The sequence below is a fragment of the Oncorhynchus mykiss genome, chromosome 6 (genome assembly GCF_057628025.1).
Source record: "Oncorhynchus mykiss isolate SJ-2025 chromosome 6, ASM5762802v1, whole genome shotgun sequence".
Lineage (NCBI taxonomy): Eukaryota > Metazoa > Chordata > Actinopteri > Salmoniformes > Salmonidae > Oncorhynchus > Oncorhynchus mykiss.
Window position 1 is genome coordinate 38,031,241 of NC_143027.1, and position 23,999 is coordinate 38,055,239.

Sequence of the window (23,999 nt, forward strand, 5' to 3'; positions counted from 1 at the left end):
ACAGTTGTCAGCTGCGATCAGCTCAGCCAGGTCTAGACACAGGCCGCACTGACTGGCCAGACACCACCACCACGCAGCCTCTCTGCCAACCCCCAGGAGCTCTCTCTCTCTCTCTCTCTCTCTCTCTCTCTCTACCTCCCTCGCTTTCTGCCAACCCTTCAGGGGCTCTCTGTCCCTCTGTCCCTCTCTCTCTCTCCTGTGTATTTTTAGATGTCGCCACCTTGAAGCCATGCAACAGCCACGGCCCAGTCACATCCAATCTGTGTTTCAGATACTATACTTTCCCCAATCAAGGAAACGTGTACTTTTGGAAAGTACTGGAAAGGTCAGGCTACCAACAATATTAAACAATTTTTTTGTTGCAAAAAATACTGAAAACATCACAACTCACACCTGCTGTTACAGTCAATAGAGAATGACAGTGGATAGTGTGAGTGCATATGATGAGCATCGAGGGATAACATTATGGTAACCATAGCCTTAGGCAAGGTGATAAAATGCACAGAATGGGAGAACTTTTCTGCCAACTTATAATGAGATCAGCCCCTGGGATGGGTTCTGTGTGGAGTAGTAGAGGAGCTGAAGACTGAAAACTGTAATACCACAGAGAGTTACTGAGCAGATGCACTGGAGAGAGAGAGAGATACTACTGTACACAGTTTATTTTTGGGTTCTCTCGCTCTCTGGGATACTTCAATCTCCCACCGCTGAAACCGGATCCCTCTCCTCTCCTCCCCTGGAACTATATCCTGCTACGGCCCATGAAGGGTTGATTTAAACACCACTAATTAAATAGGAGTGAGGCTCTGAGGAGATATTCAATCAGCCCAAAAGTCTTCCCCTGTCTCTAATTGCATGCTCTTTAATGGCTTCTGCATTGAGTTACAGGACCAGGAGTTAAGGAGGAGATTTTAACTGTCCTTCGGGGGCCATGTATCTATTAGTAACCAATGCCGCTAGGCTGATCCAGTACAAAACAGATGGATATGGCCATGGCAGTCTTCTTTTTCTCTCTTGTGATTTGCTGCCGTTTATTGTCTGTGACTGGATTGGCTGCAGACTGAGCATGTCAGCTTGTTAGAGCAGTGTAGTAAACTGGCTGTTATGGGCTTGCATCCCAATTGGCACCCTATTCAGGCCCATGGGGGTCTTGTCAAAAAGTAGTGCACTAGGGAATATGGTGCCATTCGGGATCTATCCATAGTGTCTGTGGACAGGACTCCAGTTGAGGTTGAGTGAAAGGGATCGCTGCTTAGGAGACAATGCAAACTAACAGACTAATGACGCTGACTAATTGGAAATAGGTTGCCATTTGGAACCCAGCCTGAGTATTTACAATCACTATATCATTGTCACTAAGCAACCAGATATGGAGTGGCATTGGCTTGTGACTCAAACTACAGATAATGAGTCTCGGAGATGGAGCTTCAATCAGTTTCTCAGCCTTGAACATCCCACGACAGAGCGAGTTTTGTAATGTCTGATAACGCCACAGCCTACTGATATCATCATAATCCTGTCAAAAACAGATGAGACAAATAATTGAATGCTCTTTCATTTCGTGGAGAAGAGATAATTTGGGTGAAAAGCAAAGGAGCTTTGACAGCAAATGAGACGGGAATACATGCACATTTCATACAGTATGCTACTACCTGGGGGAAAAGGTGTGAGCAGTTGCTTAGCAATTGAAACACGAAGAGAGTGAATTAAGGAATGCTAAGATTGTTTTTGGAAAAGAGTTCTTCATTGTTGTCATTTACTTTCTCAGAAAGGATGCGGTGTGTGAGCAGTCATGCTCACTTATTGGTTCAGGGAGTGCATAGATAATGGATTTTATTAAACCGCTCATTTAGCCGAGGTTGAAGATGATGGAAAGCCTAAAAAATGTGAATGGCATTAGTAGGTTTGGGGAGGAGACTAGAAGGGCATGTTGCCACTGTGGTCCGTTCACCCCACCTACTCTTTCCAACAAGGTGCCCTTCTTTTGACCAGGGCCCATAGGACTATGGTGAAAAGTAGTGCACTAAATAGGGAATAGTGTGCCATCCATTTGGGACACCGCCCAATACATTACTCACTGATAAAGCACTTCCCATCGATGTAAACACATCTCTCCCTCATGGATCTGATTTCGTTCAAGTGATTATACGATTAACCATCTATTATACATTTCAGACAATACATTACAAACCCAGCCCAAAGCCCAGCTTGAACTAAACTGGATGACACAGACCAGCAACCTCTCTTCCCATGAAATTAGCTATAATCGGTGGACCAGTGCAGTTTTTCAGGTCTGGTGTGTTGCTCAGTGACACTACTGTATCCAGTACAATGGACACTGAGCATGAGAACACAACAGAAAACAACCGCTGTTGGGAAGTGACCAATGATATAGCTTTCCCTGCTAACACAGAGAGTACAGAGAATACACTTACTCTAGAGGACGACGACCCATAATAGACAACAGTATTGGAGCTTTGATCTTAAAAGCAGATGAAAAGGTAAAATAGGGCCTTAGAGAAAATAAATAATTGCCTCAGCTACCTCCAGCAGCCTATTCCCTAGTTGCCATTTTTTGGAAGCTGTTTATTTTTTGCAGTCTGTTCATGTAGGGAAATGAATAAATACTAATCCCCCTATCGAGGACTGCATGCACGCTGCAGTGGGTAATACAGTAATACATTTTACTGGTCTGGCAGTTATATTTTCAAATATAACTTGGGTGTTATGATATTTATGTGAACGCGTAGTCATCAATGAGAGCTGGCCATGTGAGAAATCCAAGGGCAACGTTATTGCTATTTTTCACAGAATATAGGACATGTTTTTACCTTGAGCATTGGAGCTGGACCATCAAGGAAGGCATCTCAACCAGTTGAATTTCCATGTAAATGGTCAATAAAGTTATTGTATCGTAAAGTATAGTATCGTAGCTATATAGGACAAAAACGTCAAAGTGGGATAACTAATAGAACGTCTGCCATCAAGTTACAATGCCACGTTGGCATTGGTATAAAGGGTCGGGAGACAGACGCAGGAATGCGTAATAGGTTTTCACATTTCTTTACCCAAATTACAGCGTGCCGTGTACAGGCACGGGGACGAAGACCAAACAAACACGTATACAAAACACAGGGTTGAGACCCCAAAAAAGAGCGAGGAGTACCTCAAATAAATACACAATCGCACAATGATTATCACACGGGATGAGACCCGTAATCATCTGCACAATACACGTGGCACGAAAGCCAAAACAACACAGCACAGGTACTCACACGGCCAACGGCCAACGGACATTGGAACAATAATCGACAGGACAATGGTGAACAAAGGGCACACTTATACAATTACTAATGAATGGGAATAGGGACCAGGTGTGTGTAATGACAGTTTCGGAGGGATCGGTGACATACAATTATAAATGGTTTCAAAAAGCATCGGTAAGGAGTGGCAGTGATCACTCTCTGTGAACATGGAAAACACATAAAACCAACAACACAATGTCCAGATCAAACAATCCCCCTAGCGGTTTCTAATTTAGCCTCTAAACCCAGGTTTGCAGGCTGGCTTCTGTACAGTGTCTTCATGTGATGAGGACTAATCAACAGCTCTGAGGTAAGAGGGGGATAAGAGAGGAGCAGGGCAGGCAGAGTTAGAGGAGGAGGATAGAAAGAGGGGGGGGGGACAGGGAGAGAGAAAGAGGGAGCAAGAGAGAGGAGGTGGTGAGACAGGCAGAGCGACGGAGGGAGAGAAGGGGTGAGAGAGGGTCCCGTGTGGCTCACTTGGTAAAGCATGGCACATGCAACGGCAGGGTTGTGGGTTCAATTGCCAAGGGGGAATGTATGCACTCATTGCTGTAAATTGCTGTGGATAAGAGTATCTGCTAAATGACACAAATGTCGAGAGAGGAGGGATAGAGCTCTCTCCCCAGACAAGTCCTTATCAGATCCAGAGGAGGAGATCTTCTTTACTGATAGCTGGGACTAATCACAGCTGAGACCTGAGTCTGAGGCTACTCTCGTGACTGATCTACTCACTCTAACTGAGACACGCAATATGGCTCTGTTCCTCACTGATCTACACAATCCCAATCTGACACTACGGCGACGGTTCTACTTTCACTGCCACTGTCTCCCCACAGCACCAATGAATCTCAACTCCAAAAGCCAAGCATACACACATTGATTTGATAATATTATATAAACCCTTTTCTCACAAAAGAAGGATGTAACTGTGAATGTGCAGAACGCTGATAAAACACGGATGCTGCAGGTTTTTATCCTAATGCAAAACAGAATGCCCACCTGCAAATAGCTTAACAACTGTTTGTCTCGGTCTCTTCTTCTTTGCTCAGTGATTCAGCATAGATAGAAGCATAGATGCTAGCTAGCACAAACCCACACAACCACCACCCATTTCCCCTGTACTTTCTCTCAGGCAAGAAGGAAGAGCTCGTCAAACACGTATTGACCGGGGGCTGACAGCAGAACATAATTGCAACTGTCAAAAATGGCATGTACTCTGATTTACATGGGAGAGGTGATGTACCTCCCTTTCTCTCAATGTGCGCTTTTCACTTGACGGAAAGCTACTCTGCTTCCTCTGGCATCCTGGACCTGCGGCTTTCAGTTCATTTTTCACTTCCACCACGTTGGTTCAGTTCAGCCAACCAGACATGTGTTGCTACTTATATATTCACTATTCTGATAGGAGGCAAGAGGGTCAAGACATAGTGGTAGGAATCAATAACAGGAGGGTCCATTAAGAGCAAAAGTTGACGACTCCTGTGACTGTGAGTGAGTGCAGCCAGAGATGAGACAAGATGAGTTTATATCTATAGGGCCATGCCATATGCAAAAACGTTGCACACAAAAAAAATCTTACGGTACCATTGTCGAAGTGTGAACACATACAGTGAGATGTATCATTTACAGTAGTGGTGGCTGCTGTACTCACATTGTCTGTTCTGAGTTTCTTTGCTGGGCAGCCTCCATCCACGGGATGTAGCATGTAATACAGCCGCACTTTATTGGCATGTTTCCGACTCTAGAAGGAAAAAAAAGGGGGGGGGGGGGGGGGGGGGGAAGACTAATATTAGAAACAGCATGAAAATACCAATATTTAATATTTTATTTTCTTCTCCCCCCCCCCCAAAGGTTTAAATTGTGGAATGAATTGCACATGTACATTCTGATACATTTTCTTATCATTGTTATGCCATTGAACGTCTCCCAGAGTGCCATATTGGGCATGTGGGAAGTGAATGGTGAGATCGTATTATGAAAAAAATTATACTGCAGACGGCTGCTTCTTGTCTGACACTGGGGCTGCGTCCCAAAGGGCATATAGTGTACTAATTTTGACGAGACTGGTAAAATAAAATGGTGCCATTTGGGACGCAGCCCCTTTCAAACACTAGATCCAATTAATAATTACTTCAGCTTCCATTAAAGGTGCAAGAGGCCCTCATCACATCACTAACTCATCTATCCCTCGGCTTGGAAAGCAGACAGACAGACAGAGCTGCTTTTGGGCTGGGGTAGGGATGGAGGGATAGAAGAAGGACAAAAGAGAGTTAGGACAAGAGGGAGCTGCCAGCTCTTACAAATTAAAGAAGGGGTCAAAGATGGGGGTGAGGAGCACCAGTGAAGTGTTCAAAACCATTCATTTCATCTCGAAAAGAGAGGAATAGATTTACCATTCTTCTCTGACGAGGCGTGGTGCCAATGGATGAGCACTCATGCAGTGCGACAGACAGACAGACAGACAGACAGACAGACAGACAGACAGACAGACAGACGGCTCCCAGGTTGTCCTCACAGAGACACAGGCAACATCCCAAATTGCATCCTATTCCCATTGTAGTGCAATACTTTCGACCAGGGCCCAAGGCCCAAGTCCACAGTTGTGCAATATAGGGATTAGGGTGCCATTCGGGACTGAGTCACAGACCCATATTGTCAGCTCAGATGGGGGAGATTGATCCCAAGAAATCTATTTGTCTTTTCTGCCTTTCTTATTTCTGCCTGGGCTGTGGCACCATGAGCATATTGCACTGTGAAAAGGGCTCTAGCTGAGAAAGAAACTATCAGGTATTATATTAGTGGCAGGGGGAAGTTTATTGCGGCTAAAACAGACAACAATAAGGGAATGAAACAATCATGCAGGAGCTCTCACTCATCCAATCTCTCAGTAAGTGTGCTCTCAAAGCATTCCTTTGATAGTCTTTTTATTTATATTATGAGGGTGACACCAGGGGAATTGCTACAGAGGGGCAGCAGGTAGCCTAGTGGTTAGAGCGCTGGGCCAGTAACCGAAAGGCTGCTGGATTGAATCCCTGAGCTGACGAGGAAAAAAATCAGTCGTTCTGCACCTGAACAAGGCAGTTAACCAACTGTTCCCCGGGAGCCCGTAATTGTAAATAAGCATTTGTTCTTAACTGACTTGCATAGTTAAATAAAAAAATACATTCAACAGCTAAATGCATCAGGTGCACATTAAGAATGTTACAAATAATCCACTCGTGTCAATTTTATAAGCCAATCGAATATAAATAGAACATTCAGGTAACTTGCACCGTCCCACCTGCCACAGCAAACACTGCCCGTTTTTCAATTACAGCAGCTACTGTGGGTCTCTCTACTCTGGAACACAGAGTGTACATCTATAGTGTATTGCCAGGAAACCCCATAATACTCAACAACTTCAAACATAGACTGACCTGTCCAATGAGCCAGACGTCTTAAAGAATTCCACAGTTACCAAAGCACCCTCACAATGTTACCAAAGATGGTTGAGTATTAAGATAGGTAGAAACTGCTTCTTCAATAGAAATCCCTGATCACGCTCGTAGGCGATGTCATTGCGACGTTAGCTAGCTAAGCTCATGTGGAGGAACACGGCATCAGGTCTAATGGCCGCGTCGCGCGAACTGCACATATGCAGGCCATCAAAACAAAAGACACTTGTTTTTGACGAAAATTAAAACTTGCGCACACACACACACACACACACACACACACACACACACACACACACACACACACACACACACACACACGCACACACACACACACACACACACACACACACATACATACATACATACATTTCAGTAAAATAAAATATCATGCTTACAATTATTGTCAATCTCATAGCACATTTTTAAAAAATGATAACATGGACCATCACACTATTGAATTTGATATCTTAGGGCCATGGGCAGATCTGAAAGAAATCTGTAAAAATGATATGATGAAGCTTTTGAATCTGGCCTTAGAAATAACATAAATATATGTAAAATCAGGTAATGCCAAATGTAAGTCTGCTTTCAAGTGATTGAAATGCATCATGCAGGCATTGGAAAATTCAGGAAAGCAGAAAGAAAATCATCAGGCAATCATTTTGTTTTCATCTTTCTTAGAACAGAATACATGTTCCTGAGAGTCTTAGCTAAGCTTGGGATAAGTCTAGTCTACACTCGTTGTTTTTCGAATCATGTGACAAATACAATTTGATTTGATTTAAATTGAGAAGCTCAATTCTTTTCCCCAGTCATTCTATGCAGAAGTCCCAGATATGTTCCTGGGAGACTTAGCTTTCATTTGTGGGGTCATAATAGCTAATAGCCTAAACCGTCCACACCCAAGAGACAAATTCAAAAGGACGAAAACAAACGGTCAATGTTGTCTTTATTGATAACTTTGACACTTTTTGGAAAGAAAAAATATTCTACAAAGGAGATGGAATTCACCCAAACTATCTTGGGGCTTATCCATTGCAAGGCCATTTTAAGGCTGCTCTGAGAGACTGACTGGTATAGAACCTGCATTCTACCCAGGTTATCCCAACCACCATCACACATCAAACTGTTTCTGATGTTAAATACTCTAGTCAAGTCAAGGAAATCTGCATTACCCCCGTCTTAATTTCAATAGTATTTAAACAGCCACAGAGTAGATGCAGCCGCAGGCCCACCAGGGCAAGCTTTGATAACTTAATTTATATTCCTATGAAATCTCCTGACTTACTTAAATGATCAAGTTTATAATGACCTGGTTAGGGTAAATATGGACACCCCTGCTGTTTTAAAGTGCTGTTTTAAAAGGGCTGGGTTTGTTACATTTAAATGTGCGAAGTATTGACGTCAAAGATGGACTTTATCGATATGTGGATGCATGACACAAACACAGACATTTTTGTTTTATCAGAGACTTGATTAAATTATTCGATTGATTCGACATTGACATTGCTAATTACAACATTTTTAGATGTAACAGGCGGAGAAAAGGGGGCGATCTTCAGTACCAGTCAAAAGTTTGGACAAAACTACTCAGTCAAGGGTTTTTCCTTATTTTTAATATGTCCTACATTGTAGAATAATTATGAAGACATCAAACTATGAAATAACACATATGGAATCATGCATATAGTAACCAGCTTTAGGAGAAAGGCTAGGGATTTTTATATTGATAAACAAGTTTGTATTGTTTGATTATTTATGGTGTATATAATATTTGCTATTTATTAAATTTTTTTGTTTTAAATTGTGTATAATTTTATATTCTGTATTGTTCCCAGGGCACATTTGCAAATGAGACCTTGGTCTCAATGTGTTTTTCCCTGGTTAAAAAAAAAACAGCCTGCCCGCCCATTCCGAGGTGTCCACAAGGTCCTAAAGCACACCAGAGCCATGTTTTTACAGCCTATAATTTCACAATTCTTCGAGAATCAAAAGGTTCGGGGCTGGAACAAAAAAATTCAGGGCTGCAGCTCCAGAAGCCCACCATTAATGACACAGATGGATGCAACATAGGAGAGTGGCACCTATCTGAATCCATCTGAGTTTCTCTGCTCTGAGGCAATACACACACTGTGCTGCTGGCAATGTGAACGTCTACTAACTACAGCATTGGAACACAGCCTACATACAACCAACCCAATGGCAAGAGAGGACCTAAAGGCACTGAAAAAAACCAACACCCCTAGGGAACCTGAAAGACCTCAGTGTGTCAGTTGGTTTATTATGTTTGTATCCCAAATGGTACCCTACTTACTATTTAGTGCACCGCTATTAGTGCACCACTAGTAGACAGTATATACTACTACACCACTAGTAGTGCACTTTATAGGGAAAGGGGTGTAATTTGGGATGCAAACTTTAACTGGGGATAGGAGCCTGTGGAAACTTAGAAGAAAGTATTACAGTTGTGAAGGATGCGTGAGAAGCAACCAACCACCAGTGTAAGAGAGTAACATCTGCTCATGGAGAATCATCTCCACTACTGTTGGCATTGGTGATGATATCTCCATGGGGAGTCTAAAATGCCAAAGGCCATGCAGAGGTACTGTATCTCCTTGGCAGTTCTGTATTGTATATAGGATAGTAGTATATAAGGTATGACCAATAGGATAGTAGTATATGCTGTATGACCAATAGGATAGTAGTAAATACTGTATGACCAATAGAGCTTGCCTTACTTTCCTCTCGATTGCAAGCATCCTCTGCTACTGATATAAATAAACTGGCAGTGTCACATCTGCTTCTGCCACACCCTCTAGTGCTCATCCTGTGCCTCCTTGACCTGCCACCACTCCCCCAGTGCTCTCTCCCTCTGTGTGTGTGTGTGTGTGTGTGTGTGTGTGTGTGTATAGACAGGTGTGCTGGAGTCAGAGCAGATCCCCACTAGCTGCAACCTGTTCCATAATCAAGACAAATACTCAGTCCTGTCACTTCCACGCTGCCAGATCGTAATCTCTGCTTAGTCAGTCCATGTTTCTAGTCATTTGTTCCTGTTGTCCTGTTGTGCCTATTTTCCCTTGCCTGGCGCTGTTTCCCTTTCCGCTACAGTTCTGCCCACTCTGACTCTGGTACCTGTCTCCAGTCCAACTTCTCGCCAGTCCTGCTACTCTGTCCTGGATTCCCCACTCTACGCTCCATTGGATTCCCCTTCGGACCTGCTTACCCTGTCCCAACACCTCTCGCTCCAGCCTCAGCCTCCGCCTCCACCTCCGCACCTGGTTTCCGGCAACCTGCCTCATCCCAGTCTCCTCGTCTGAGTCTGCTCTTGGGTTCACCTGTTCCACTCCGCGTGACAGGCAGTATCAGGAAGGAAGTCTCTGGTGCCTTTGTTTTTACAAAGCTGGCACTAAATGCACGGTTGACAAAATCAGGACGGAGGAAAAATCCATATTGCATTACCACCACATCAGTGGGCTGATCAGAGAAGCTCTACGATCTCTGTGCCCTGGGGGAGGAGGGGAGAGAGGTGGAGAGACCTCGGGATTTAATCTACTCCCTGCCCAATGGCCCATCGGCAGATTACCCAGCCGTGCCACCCTCTGGTCCAGTCCTTATGTCTGCCCACTATAGGCAGGCTCTGTCCCAAATGGTAAATATGGCTATTAGTGCACCACTAGTAGACAGTATATACTACCACACCACTAGTAGTGCACTTTATAGGGAAAGGGGTGTCATTTGGGATGCAAACTTTAACTGGGGATAGGAGCCTGTGGAAACTTAGAAGAAAGTAGTACAGTTGTGAAGGATGAGTGAGAAGCAACCAACCACCAGTGTAAGAGAGTAACATCTGCTCATGGAGAATCATCTCCACTACTGTTGGCATTGGTGATGATATCTCAATGGGGAGTCTAAATTGCCAAAGGCCATGCAGAGAGGTACTGTATCTCCTTGGCAGTTCTGTATTGTATATAGGATAGTAGTATTTACTGTATGACCAATAGGATAGTAGTATACACTGTATGACCAATAGGAAAGCAGTATATACTGTATGACCAATAGGATAGTAGTATACACTGTATGACCAATAGAGCTTGCCTTACTTTCCTCTCGATTGCGAGCAGCCTCTGCTACTGATATAAATAAACTGGAAGTAACAGGAAGGAAGTCTCTGGTGCCTTTGTTTTTACAAAGCTGGCACTAAATGCACGGTTGACAAAATCAGGACGGAGGAAAAATCCATTTTGCATTACCACCACATCAGTGGGCTGATCAGAGAAGCTCTATGATCTCTGTGCCCTGGGGGAGGAGGGGAGAGAGGGGGAGAGACCTCTGGATTTAATCTACTCCCTGCCCAATGGCCCCTCGGCAGATTCTCCAGCCGTGCCACCCTCTGGTCCGGTCCTTATGTCTGCCCACTATAGGCAGGCTCTGTCCCAAATGGTATATAGTGCACTACTTGGGCTCTGGTCAAGAGTTGTCCACTATATAGGGAATAGGCTGACAGTTAGGATGCAGACACAAAGACAAGGGGGCAAGACTTCTCAAGAAAAGAGGAAAATAAAACAGTATCATGATGCTAAAGGATAGTTGTGCTTCTGTTGATGTCCGTCGTGTCTGAAGTGTTTAGAGTAGAGGTAAACTATGCATTTCCTTTGCCTTCTCTTTATCAATTGTAGAAATATGTTAAAACCAATTGAGAGAATGTAAATCAAACTAAATTAATTTTCAAACTGTTTGCGCAGGTTGCCGTTTATTGGGATAAGTCTTGTCCTGGATGCAGGACTGAGCGATTTCTGCTAGACTGGCCAGCTGCAAAGTCAAAATTGGCTATATTGTAAAAATTTATGAAAACCAAAATTAGCTTTTGATCTTAAATTAAGGTTTGGCATTAGAGCTAGCAGTGTGGTTAAGGTTTGATTTAAGGTTAGGGTTAAGTTTAAAATCATATTGTATGACTTTGTGGCTGTGCCAGCAAGTGACCTCTCTGCAAAGCTGCCTCCAGAACAAGATTCATAAGAAAAACACTAACCTGCACTGTTTGCATGACTGACCGTTGCATTCCTATATTGTGCTACAAGTCAATACTGCTTGATCACTCACAGACAGAATGTGACCTGTTAGCAACATCTGCAGTCATCATAATGAACTGCTTGCTAATATGACTGTTAGTGTTACGTAACATCATGTCGTGGCAGACTGGTCGACCTACCTCTTGGGAACTAATTGGAGCCATTAAAATGAGCCAACCCTTAAGTATGTTCTGATTTGGACTGGACAAGTTGGCCTGCTGGGTAATGGAGCAGGCTAGCAGCCCTTGAGGAGGCCTCATTACGTAAAGAAGTCAGTCAGACAAACCAGGCCTGACACAGATTAGGTCAGGTAAACTCCAGAGAGAGACACTCTAGGATGGGGAAGGGGGAAGGGGCTGAGTGGCTGTCACTGGGCTTTTGGTGTTCTTCAAATCAAATCAAATCACATTTTAATTGTCACATACATGTGTTCAGCAGATCTTATTGCTGGTGAAGCGAAATTCATGTGTTTCTAGCTCCAACAGCGCAGTAATATCTAACAATTCACAACAATACACACAATCTAAAAATAAAATAATGTAATTAAGAAATATATAAATATTAGGATGAGCAATGTCAGAGTGGCAGAGACTAAAATACAATCAAATAGAATTCAGTATATACACAGGAGGTGAGTAAGCAAAAATATGTAAACATCAGAGTGACTAGTGTTCCACTATTAAAGTGGCCAGTGATTTCAAGTCTATGAATAATGGGCAGAAGCCTCTAAGGTGCAGGATTATGTAACCGGGTGGGAGTTGCCTAGTGATGGCTATTTAACAGACTGATGGCCTTGAGATAGAAGCTGTTTTTCAGTCTCTCGGTCCCAGCTTTGATGCACCTGTACTGACCTCGCCTTCTGGATGATAGCGGGGTGAACAGGCAGTGGCTCGGGTGGTTATTGTCTTTGATGATCTTTTTGGCCTTCCTGTGACATCGGGTGCTGTAGGTGTCCTGGAGGGCAGGTAGTTTGTCCCCGGTGATGCATTGGGCAGACCGCACCACCCTCTGGAGAGCCCTGCGGTTGCGGGCGGTGCAGTTGCCGTACCAGGCGGTGATACAGCCGGCAGGATGCTCTCAATTGTGCATCTGTAAAAGTTTGTGAGGGTTGTAAGGTGCCAAGCCAAATTTCTTCAGCCTCCACCAAACTGTCTGTGCATGAGGCCCATTTCAGATTGTCAGTGATGTGTATACCAAAGAACTTGAAGCTTTCCACCTGCTCCACTGCGCTCCCATCGATGTGGATAGAGGTGTGCTCCCTCTGTTGTTTCCTGAAATCCACGATCAGCTCCTTTGTTTTGTCGACATTGAGTGAGAGGATATTTTCCTGGCAACACACTCCCAGCACTCTCCTCTCGGTAGGCTGTCTCGTAATTGTTGGTAATCAGACCTACTACTGTTGTGTCGTCTGCAAACTTGGTGATTGAGTTGGAGGCGTGCATGGCCACGCAGTCATGGGTGAAAAGGGAGTACAGGACGGGGCTGAGCACACACTCTTGTGGGGCCCGTGTGTTCAGGATCAGCGAAGTGGAGGTGTTGTTTCCTAACTTCACCACCTGGGGGCGGCCCGTCAGGAAGTCCAAGACCCAGTTGCACAGGGTGTCATTCAGACCCAGGGCCCCAAGCTTAATGATGAGCTTGGAGGGTACTATGGTGTTGAATGCTGAGCTATAGTCAATGAACAGCAGTCTGACTTACAGTTGAAGTCGGAAGTTTGCATACACTTAGGTTGGCGTCATTAAGACTCGTTTTCAACCATTCCACACATTTCTTATAAACAAACTGTAGTTTTGGCAAGTCGGTTAGGACATCTACTTTATGCATGACTCAAGTCATTTTTCCAACAATTGTTTACAGACAGATTATTTCACTTATAATTCACTGTATCACAATTCCAGTGGGTCAGAAGTTTACATACACTAAGTTGACTATGCCTTTAAACAGCTTGGAAAATTCCAGACAATTATATCATGGCTTTAGAAGCTTCTGATAGCCTAATTGACATCATTTGAGTCAATTGGAGGTGTACCTGTGGATGTATTTCAAGGTCTACCTTCAAACTCAGTGCCTCTTTGCTTGACATCATGGGGAAATCAAAGGAAAACCTCAGAAAAAAAATTGTAGACCTTCACAAGTCTGGTTCATCCTTGGGAGCAATTTGCAAACGCCTGAAGATACCACATTCATCTGTACAAACAATAGTACGCAATTATAAACACCACGGGACCACACAGCCGTCATACTGCTCAGGAAGGAGACGCGTTCTGTCTCCTAGAGATGAACGCACTTTGGTGTGAAAAGTGCAATCAATCCCAGAACAACAGCACAGTAAAACAACCTTGTGAAGATGCTGGAGGAAACAGGTACAAAAGTATCTATATCCACAGTAAAACGAGTCCTATATCGACATAACCTGAAAGGCCACTAAGCAAGAAAGAAGCCACTGCTCCAAAACCTCCATAAAAAAAAGCCAGATTACAGCTTGCAACTGCACATGGGGACAAAGATTGTACATTTTGGAGAAATGTCCTCTGGTCTGATGAAACAAAAATAGAACTGTTTGGCCATAATGACCGTCATTATGTTTGTAGGAAAAAGGGGGAGGCTTGCAAGCTGAAGAACACATCCCAACCGTGAAGCACGGGGGTGGCAGCATCATGTTGTGGGGATGCTTTGCTGCAGGAGGGACTGGTGCACTTCACAAAATAGATGGCATCATTAGAAGGAAAATTCTGTAGATATATTGAAGCAACATCTCAAGACATCAGTCAGGAAGTTAAAGCTTGGTTGCAAATGGGTCTCCCAAATCGACAATGACCCCAAGCATACTTCCAAAGTTGTGGCAAAATGGCTTAAAGACAACAAAGTCAAGGTATTGGAGTGGCCATCACAAAGCCCTGACCTCAATCCCACAGAAAATGTGTGGGCAGAAATGAAAAAGCGTGTGCCAGCAAGTAGGCCTATAAACCTGACTCAGTTACACCAGCTCTGTCAGGAGGAATGGGCCACATGAAACATTTGACCCAAGTTAAACTATTTAAAGGCAATGCTACCAAATACTAATTGAGTGTATGTAAACTTCTGACCCACTGGGAATGTGATGAACGAAATACAAGCTGAAATAAATCATTCTCTCTACTATTATTCTGACATTTCACATTCTTAAAATGGTGATCCTAACTGACCTAAGACACATAATTTTTACTAGGATTAAATGTCAGGAATTGTTAAAAACTGAGTTTAAACGTATTTGGCAGAGGGGTATGTAAACTTCCGACTTCAACTGTAGGTATTCCTCTAGTCCAGATGGGATAGGGCACTGTGCAGTGAGATTGTCTGTGGATCTATTGGGGCGGTAAGCAAATTGAAGTGGGAGGTAAGGTAGAGGTGATATGACCCTTAACTAGCCTCTCAAATCACGTCATGATGATAGAAGTGAGGGCTACGGGGTGATAGTCTATTAGTTCAGTTACGTTTGCTTTCTTGGGTACAGGAACAATGCTGGACATCTTGAAGCAAGTGGGGGCAGCAGACTGGTATAGGGAGAGATTGAATATGTCTGTAAACACTCCAGCCAGCTGGTCTGCACATGCTCTGAGGTTTTGGCTAGGGATGCTGTCTGGGCCAGCAGCCTTGCTAGAGTTAACATGCTTAAATGTCTTACTCACGTTGAAGGAGAAGGAGAGCCCACAGTCCTTGGTAGCGAGCCGCGTCGGTGGCACTGTGTTATCCTGAAAGCGGGTGAAGATGAGGTTCAGCTTGTCCGGAAGCAGGACTTCAGTGTCTGCGACGTTGCTGGTTTTCCCTTTGTAGTCCGTGATTGTCTGTAGACCCTGCCACATACGTCTCAAGGTCTGAGCCATTTATTTGCGACTCCACTTTGTCTCTGTACTGACGTTTTGCTTGTTTGATAACTACACTGTTTGTATTTGGCCATATTCCCAGTTCGCGCTTTCAATTTTGTGCGAATGCTGCCATCTATCCCCGGTTTCTGGTTAGGGTAGGTTTTAATTGTCACAGTGGGTACAACGTCTTCTATACACTACACTGAAAAACTCAGTCACCATATCTGTGTATTTGTCGACGTTATTATCGGAAGCTACCTGGGAACATATCCCAATCCGCATAATCAAAACAATCTTGAAGCATGGATTCCGATTGGTCAGACCAGCGTTGAATAGTCCTTAGCACGGGTACTTCCTGTTTGAGCTTCTGCCTATAGGAAAGGAGGAGCAAAATGGAGCAATTATCAGATTTGCCGAAGGGAGCATGTAGTTTAATCTGTGGCCTTGTAGGGATCCCGGAAGCTGGAGTAGTAGTGGTCGAGTGTTTTAGCAGCGCGCATACTACAGTCAATGTGTTCATAGAACTTCGATAGCGTTTTCCTTAAATTTTCTTTGATAAAATACCAGCTACAATAAATGGCATTTGATTGTAAGGTATTCTAGGTTGAGTGAACAAAAGGACTTGCGTTTCTGTATGTTTTCACAATCACACCAGTGGTGGTTAATCATGAAACATACACCCGCCTTTTTTCTTCCCAGAGAAATCTTTATTCCTGTCTGCGCTATATACTGAAAACCCATCTGGCTGTATGGACAAAGACAATATATCCCGAGAGAGCCATGTTTCCATGAAACAGAGTATGTTACAATCCCTGATGTCTCTCTGCAAGGAGATTCTCACCCTGAGCTCGTTACTTTATTATCCAGAGACTGAACATTAGCGAGTAATATACTCGGAAGCGGCGGATGGTGTGAGCGCCTCCTAAGTCAGACCAGAAGTCCACTTCGAATACCTCTTCTCCACCGGCGGCGTCTTGGAGCAGCCTCTTGGATAAGTTCAATTGCCCTGGGGTTGCGAACAAAGGATCCAATTCGGGAAAGCTGCTGGTGAGTTTCCGCCGCTCTGATATCCAAAAGCTATTTCTGGCTGTATGTAATAACACAAAAAACGTTCTGGGCAAATAATGTAAGAAATAACACACAGAAAGACGAAATACTGCGGAGTTGCTTAGTTGCAAGAAGCAGAGCTGTCATGTCTGTCTGCGTCATCTTTGGTGTTTAATGCAACTGTATAATGCAACTGTGTCTGGTTTACAGTGACCGAAAGACTAACATCCTTGACTGTATTTAGCATCTAGTTTAATCTGTACCCTATTGATTACCATTAACTGGGTGTTTCAGGACATATCATAGATCACTGCATGGAAACACATCACCATTCACATTGCAAATTGTGTTTAAGTACAGAGAAAAATGCAGTTTTCCTCAGCTCTACCTTCTTACTGTTCCTACCAAGAAGGACACATTTTTGGAATGTTAACAACCTCCTACCAACATTCCTACCATCATGTAATTTCTACATCTATGCTATCCCGTCCTCCCCGTTCAGTTTTGTCTCGTGGTGAATAATATCTGCACTTAGAACCCAATCAGCTACAAGAGACTGTGGTGAAGTGCTACTCACTTCATGTGTTTTCTACACATAGCTGTGGGCAATGGATTATTCAGACACCATATAAGCCCAGCTGTTTCCTGAATGGATGAATGCAGAGCTTATCAGGGCTGTGTTCCAAATGGCACCCTACTCCCTATGTTGTGCACTACCTTTGAGCAGGGCCCACAGGGCTCTGGTCTAAAATACGGCACTATATAGGGAATAGGGTGCCATTTGGGACACAGAGAGCAGAAAAAGCATGCCGTCAGTGCACTCCGTCAGTGAATGCCGTCAGGCTGCGTACAGTTAAATGGGAAACAGTGGAGGACTAATTGATGTGACTGTATATGTGAGCACCCATGCTGGGTTCCATTTGGAGGAGCTGAGAAGTTGCTATACCCACCAGCACAACCTGCAGTGTTCCCCTATTAGTGTTCTGAATGTTCTTTTTGTCAACCTAACACCTCTCTCTCTCCAGTTCACATCCAATTTCTGTCTGTGTCAGTTTGTAGTCATCATATTTACTATCTAACATTCAAATTCTATCTTTTCTTGCTTGGCTTTACATTCATAACGGTAACCACAGAACTTCACTGAAACACATGTTGAATTAGAGCCAATTCGTTTTTTTGAAAAATATATTGACAGAGTTGTTTTCATCTTTCCAATTCATCAAAATATTTTCTTGATTTGGACCCCAGATACGTATCCTATCTGTTGATTTGGACCCCAGATACCTATCCTATCTGTTGATTTGGACCCCAGATACCTATCCTATCTGTTGATTTGGACCCCAGATACCTATCCTATCTGTTGATTTGGACCCTAGATACCTATCCCATCTGTTGATTTGGACCCCAGATACCTATCCCATCTGTTGATTTGAACCCCAGATACCTATCCTATCTGTTGATTTGGACCCCAGATACCTATCCTATCTGTTGATTTGGACCCCAGATACCTATCCTATCTGTTGATTTGAAGTCCTCCTCACATAATCTGTATTTTACAGTTCAAACATATCCAGACTCTGACAGCATGGCGGCTGCTGTGTGGTCTTTCATATGAAATCCAGAACAATTTGGCAGGAGGGAGGGCTCCCTTTAGATCAGTCAACAATGGGGGAGGCAGCACGCCCCTAGACACTTGACAGAATGCTGTCACGAAACTAGGCCAGACAGACAAGAATATAAAATATTCAACTCCCATCAAAAAACACACGGAACAAACGCAGTGGAAAGTACCTGCCATGACCAAAACCCACTGACATAAAAGGCCATGGCTTCTATCCAACAAAACATTCCACATTAGAAATAAGCTAAACCTTCCCCTTGGCTGTCATGTCAACTATGCTGCTGAATCAAATGAAACACAGACCATGTTCCCAAACTAGGGGTCGGGACTCGTTGTGGGGTTGCCTGATATGAAAATGGGGTTACAGGGGAATTTCCAAAATCCTGATTTTTTTTTTATTGTATGTGGTTAACCTTAAAAATCAAAATGAAAATTATTCAAATCTAAAATATAGAATTCAAGCAGAGAGCGTCCTTAGATCATGGGAAAAGGTCGCACTTGAATCATTCCCATGGTGAATGGCTAGGCCGACTACACCATGAAACCACACACTATCGCAGAGACTTTGATATTACCTTCTGCAATTGATATTGCGAAAACAATGTGTGGGGAGGCAGAGGCACAGAAACTCACATCAATATCTTTGGCAGATAACAGTGTGAAACTAAGAATTGATGCTATAGCTAGCAATCAAGGGGAAACTGACTGAACAACAAAAAATACTCCCCACTTTATGCTCTCCAAATGGACGTTAGCTGTGAGGGCCGAGATGCCCATGCATTGACTTTCACTCGCTATACATGTCGGGGGATGCTATTCACGAAGACATATTGTTCTGTCTTACGATTCCCCTGCATGAAACGGCATAGGGGATGTTCAGTGTGCTGCGTGGCTATATTGACGAAAAAAAGATTCCATATGGGATCGAACGGTGGGCTTTTGCACAGATGGTGCTCCATCTATGGCGGGGCGGTGGGCAGGTCTCTGGACTCTAGTTATGAATGTGTCTCCCTCTGCCATATGGACACATTGTACGATACACCGAGAGCAACTGGCGGCAAAAGAGCTGAGCACAGAACTAGGAGATACACTGCAACAGGTAACTTCGATTGTAAACTACTATCAAACCACATCCACTGCACGCAGGCCCGTTAGCAAATGTATCTGGAGAAATGAGATCAGAGCATGAAAATGTTCTATTTCACACCGAGGCTTGGTGGTTATTGAGGGGGAGTGTTGGAAAGCTTTGCATTGAGAGAGGAACTGTTGTCATTCCCATGTATATAAAAATACATATATTTCGTTGACACGAGAGATGACTGCTGACCTCCAACTCTTGAAAGAGCACTTTGGGACCTACTTCCAAATCCGTTTGACTGTGATCCTGGCTCAGTTGACATGCCGGTAAGTGAAATCAAACAGCTGATTGAGCTGTCATGTGACCGAATGCATTTAAAGGTCACTACGGAGAAGTTTTGGTTCCTGACTCAAAGGGAATACCCTGCAGTCTCCCTCTGCGCATTAATGCTGCATTCAAAACAACTGAGAACTCGGAACTGGGAACTCGTAAATCTCTAACTTCTGACATCAGTGCATTCAAGACAACTGGGAACTTGGAGAAAATCTGTGAAAAACCGACTGGGAAAAATAGCTTTGAATAGTCATCCAACTCGGAATTCCAACTTGGGAACTCGGGACTCTTTCTCGAGCTCCGACTTTCCGACCTGAAGATCACTGGCGTCATGACTTCCAAATTTCCTGTTGTTTTGAAACCACCATAAAACTCATGGCAGGCTAACCTTCACCAGCGCATATCTGTGTGAATATGGATTCAGTTCTCTCGTCTGCATTCAAATCAAATACCGATCCAAATTGGATGTGACAGCAGAGATGAGGTGCGGACTGTCGACTATGCCTTCTGACTTTGAGAAGCTCCGACGCGGCACCCATCTCATTAGTGGAGGTGAAATATGAGACATTGTGTCATACTAATTTGCATTTGACTGTCATAGCACCACATTAAAAGTATGTGAGGGTGAGTTGAGAAGACAATCAGAAATGCTGTTAGAATGTTTTTCAATTGACTGCCATAGCCCCAAATAAAAAAGTAACATTGCTTTTGACATGGTTGGGGTCGCGACATCAAAATGGGGTCGTGAACCCCTGGTATACAGTGTATGTTGTGTATGTCACATCGGAATAGATGACTGTTATCCATGTGAAACATTTTATGGATTTAACAGCACTTAGCTCCCTTCTGCTGTGTACATTGCTAGGTGCTTGAGGTAAAACAAGTAGTGGTTGGGAGGGCGAGTGATTACCTTTTCAAATTCTTCAACTCGTAAGTGCAGCAGTTCATGGAGAAACTACATAAAACAAAGTCCTGCCTGATATTGTGAATATGGAGAGATAATTGCCAATGAGAGACATAAGGACCGGGAACAGAATCACAAGCAACAAACTCACTGACAGGCTAATGGCTATAAGTACCACTTTAGTAAGAAAAGGATTCAGACTCCATTTCAAATGGATTATGTGCTGAGGTAATGGTAACATTACGTTTGTGTGTATATGATCAACAGTACTGGGGGGAAAAAATGTATACATTTCCAAAAACATGTCATGAAAAAATAGGCCTGGGAAATAATAATACTTTTTCATTTAACCAGGCAAGTCAGTTAAGAACAAATTCTTATTTTACAATGACAGCCCAAACCCTCCCCTAACCCGCACAACGCTGGGCCAATTGTGCGCCGCCCTATGGGTCTACCGATCACGGCCGGATGTGATACAGCCCGGGATCGAACCAGGGTCTGTCGTGACGGCTCTAGCACTGAAATGCAGTGCCTTACACCGCTGCGCAACTCGGGAGCCATAATAGGTTGATAATCTGGGACATTCAAAGGGAACACTGGTGTAGGATCAAACCTCAATGGGACATGGATCCAAAAGGATATAGTGCATTAAAATTCAGTTGGCAACTCAAAGGACAGACTCCCTACTATGCCCTGGGACTCCTCAAATGTTCTGTTTTCCCTCTCTGACAGCACCTCACATTATACCTCATTCCTATTCCCCATGGCTTCAAAAGCCTTTGTTCTTCCCATTAGCAGTTGCAGTACGCGATGTGTTTAGAAATGATTGCAGTTGGGGGCTTACTGAAGTTTTATCAGCAAAGAAATGAACAAGAATTATGGTACAAATTGGGAGGCTGCTTTCTTCTTTTTCCCCTCTCTAAAAGTACAGATTTTCCCTCCAAACGAAGGCCAAAATATTACATGATTAAAGGCAAGAAAGTACAATATATGCACAAAAGTATGTAGACACCCCTTCAAATTAGTGGATATGGCTATTTCAGCCACACCTGTTGCTGACAGGTGTATAAAATCGAGCACACAGCCATGCAATCTCCATATACCCACATTGGCATTAGAATGGCCTTACTGAAAAGCTCAGTGACTTTCAACATGGCACCGTCATAGGATGCTACCTTTCCAACAAGTCAGTTCGTCACATTCCTGCCCTTCTAGCGCTGCCCCGGTCAACTGTAAGTGCTGTTATTGTGAAGTGGAAACATCTAGGAGCAACAACGGCTCAGCCGCGAAGTGGTAGGCCACACAAGCTCACAGAACAGAACAGCTGAGTGCTGATCATATGTCCTCGGTTGCAACACTCACTACCGAGTTCCAAACAGCCTCTGGAAGCAACGTCAGCACAATAACTGTTGGTCGGGAGCATCATGAAATGGGTTTCCATGGCTGAGCAGCCACACTCAAGCCTAAGATCACCATGCGCAATGCCAAGCGTCGGTTGGAGTGGGGTAAAGCTTGCCGCCATTGGACTCTGGAGCACGGGAAACACATTCTCTGGAGTGATGAATCACACCATCTGGCAGACAAAAGGCCAAATCTGGGTTTGTAGAACGCTACCTACCCCAATGCATTGTGCCAACTGTAAAGTTTGGTGGAGGAGGAATACTGGTCTGGGGCTGTTTTCATTGTTTGGGATAGGCCCCTTAGTTCAAGTGAAGGCAAATCTTAACGCTACAGCATACGATAACATTCTAGACAATTCTGTGTTTCCAACTTTGTGGCAACAGTTTGGGAAAGGCCAATTCCTATTTCAGCATGAACATGCCACTGTGCACAAAGCGAGGTCCATACATTTGTCGAGATCGGTGTGGAAGAACTAGACAGGCCTGCACAGAGCCCTGACCTGAACCGCATCAAACCCCTTTGGGATGAATTGGAATGCCAATTGTCAGCAGGCCTAATCGTCCAACATCAGCGCCCGACCTCACTAATGCTCATGTGGCTGAATGGAAGCAAATCCCCAACATCTAGTGGAAAGCCTTCCCAGAAGAGCAGGGGCTGTTATAGCAGCAAAGGGGGACCAACTCCATATTAATGCCCATGATTTTGAAATGAGATTTTCGACGAGCAGGTGTCCACATACTTTTCATCATGTAGTGTATGTTAATGTGCCCCCCAAAAAAATTAAATGCCTTTTTGGGTCCATTATATCTCACATATTGATTGGTTGCACCCATTTCCATGCCATTTGTAACACAGGAAATGTACATGCCCAAGAAACAAAGCCATTTTTTTGCCGTCTTTTTGCCCACCATGCACCAAAGTTGAAATTCACAACATTGGAAATTCAAGCCTCTCCTATCCTTCAGAGAAATGGCTGAAAAAATAGGGGTTTTAGTTCATTATATATTTTTAATTAAAACCTGCCAAAGTCCTCAGCTTAGGAGTTTAGTCATGCCAAAATCATGAAAGAATTCTATCTCGGTGGAGAAAAGGATCTGCATCTCATGCTATTCCAGTTTAATTCGCCTCACCAGCCTGTCTCTCCCTTGTCAGAATAATTTGAGACCGTAACTAACTTGTTTAATCTTAATTAAAGAAAAATAAGGATGTCTACCATATAGCACGATAGCGTCCCAAATGTCACACTTTCGGGTCTGGTCAAAAGTAGTGCACTATATAGAGAATAGAGTGCTGTTTGGGACAGAACCTTACCTCTGTTTCAGCGATGCGATGCCATTTAAAAGGGTCTGAGTCACAATTGATCTTGCAGAAAATATTTCTAATAATAAACGCTCCCAAAGCCTTGCCTGAGGATACTAATAAAGCCTTGCCTAAGTATACTAATACAGAATACAAACTCCAATTAAATGTTGTATAAAGGCTGTAGTCTCAAAACTAACAAATAAAAATACATACAAATATATTGGAGACTCTCAACAACACTCTCCAGTCGAATTATCTTGAAGAGTCATATTTAGAGAGTTAGGAGTTTTGCTTTGACATAAGGTCAACAGCTTTGAGTTTCAAACCGTTTAGGTTTCATGCAGGTCTTGTTTAGATTAAAGGATTGCATTTATTTTTATCATCAATTGCACACAAGGTCCAACCGACACTTAACTTTTGCTTTTAACCCAACCCCTCTGAATCGGAGTGGTGCGGGGGGCTGCCACATTGGGCACCCAGGGAGCTGTTGTTGTGGGGGGTTAACTGCATTGATCAAGGGCAGAACGACAGATTTTTCACCTTGTTGGCCTGGGGATTTGACCTGGCAACCTTTCAGTAGTTAGTTCAACCACTAGGCCACCTGCCATTTTGATAGACCTCCAGAGCATTTGCCTGGCGGCAGGTTTGGAAGAGATG

The 23,999-nt window shown here is 43.7% G+C and overlaps 1 protein-coding gene across 1 annotated transcript in view; it reads right to left on the reverse strand.

The window, feature by feature from the left end:
• The window catches only part of zmat4a (zinc finger, matrin-type 4a), a 148,874-nt gene that overhangs the window by 82,555 nt on the left and 42,320 nt on the right, over nucleotides 1-23,999 (reverse strand). Inside the window, exon 3 of the mRNA XM_021606382.3 lies at nucleotides 4,957-5,046. Within this exon, the coding sequence (XP_021462057.3) occupies nucleotides 4,957-5,046 (90 nt within the window). The remainder of the gene's footprint in view (nucleotides 1-4,956; nucleotides 5,047-23,999) is intronic.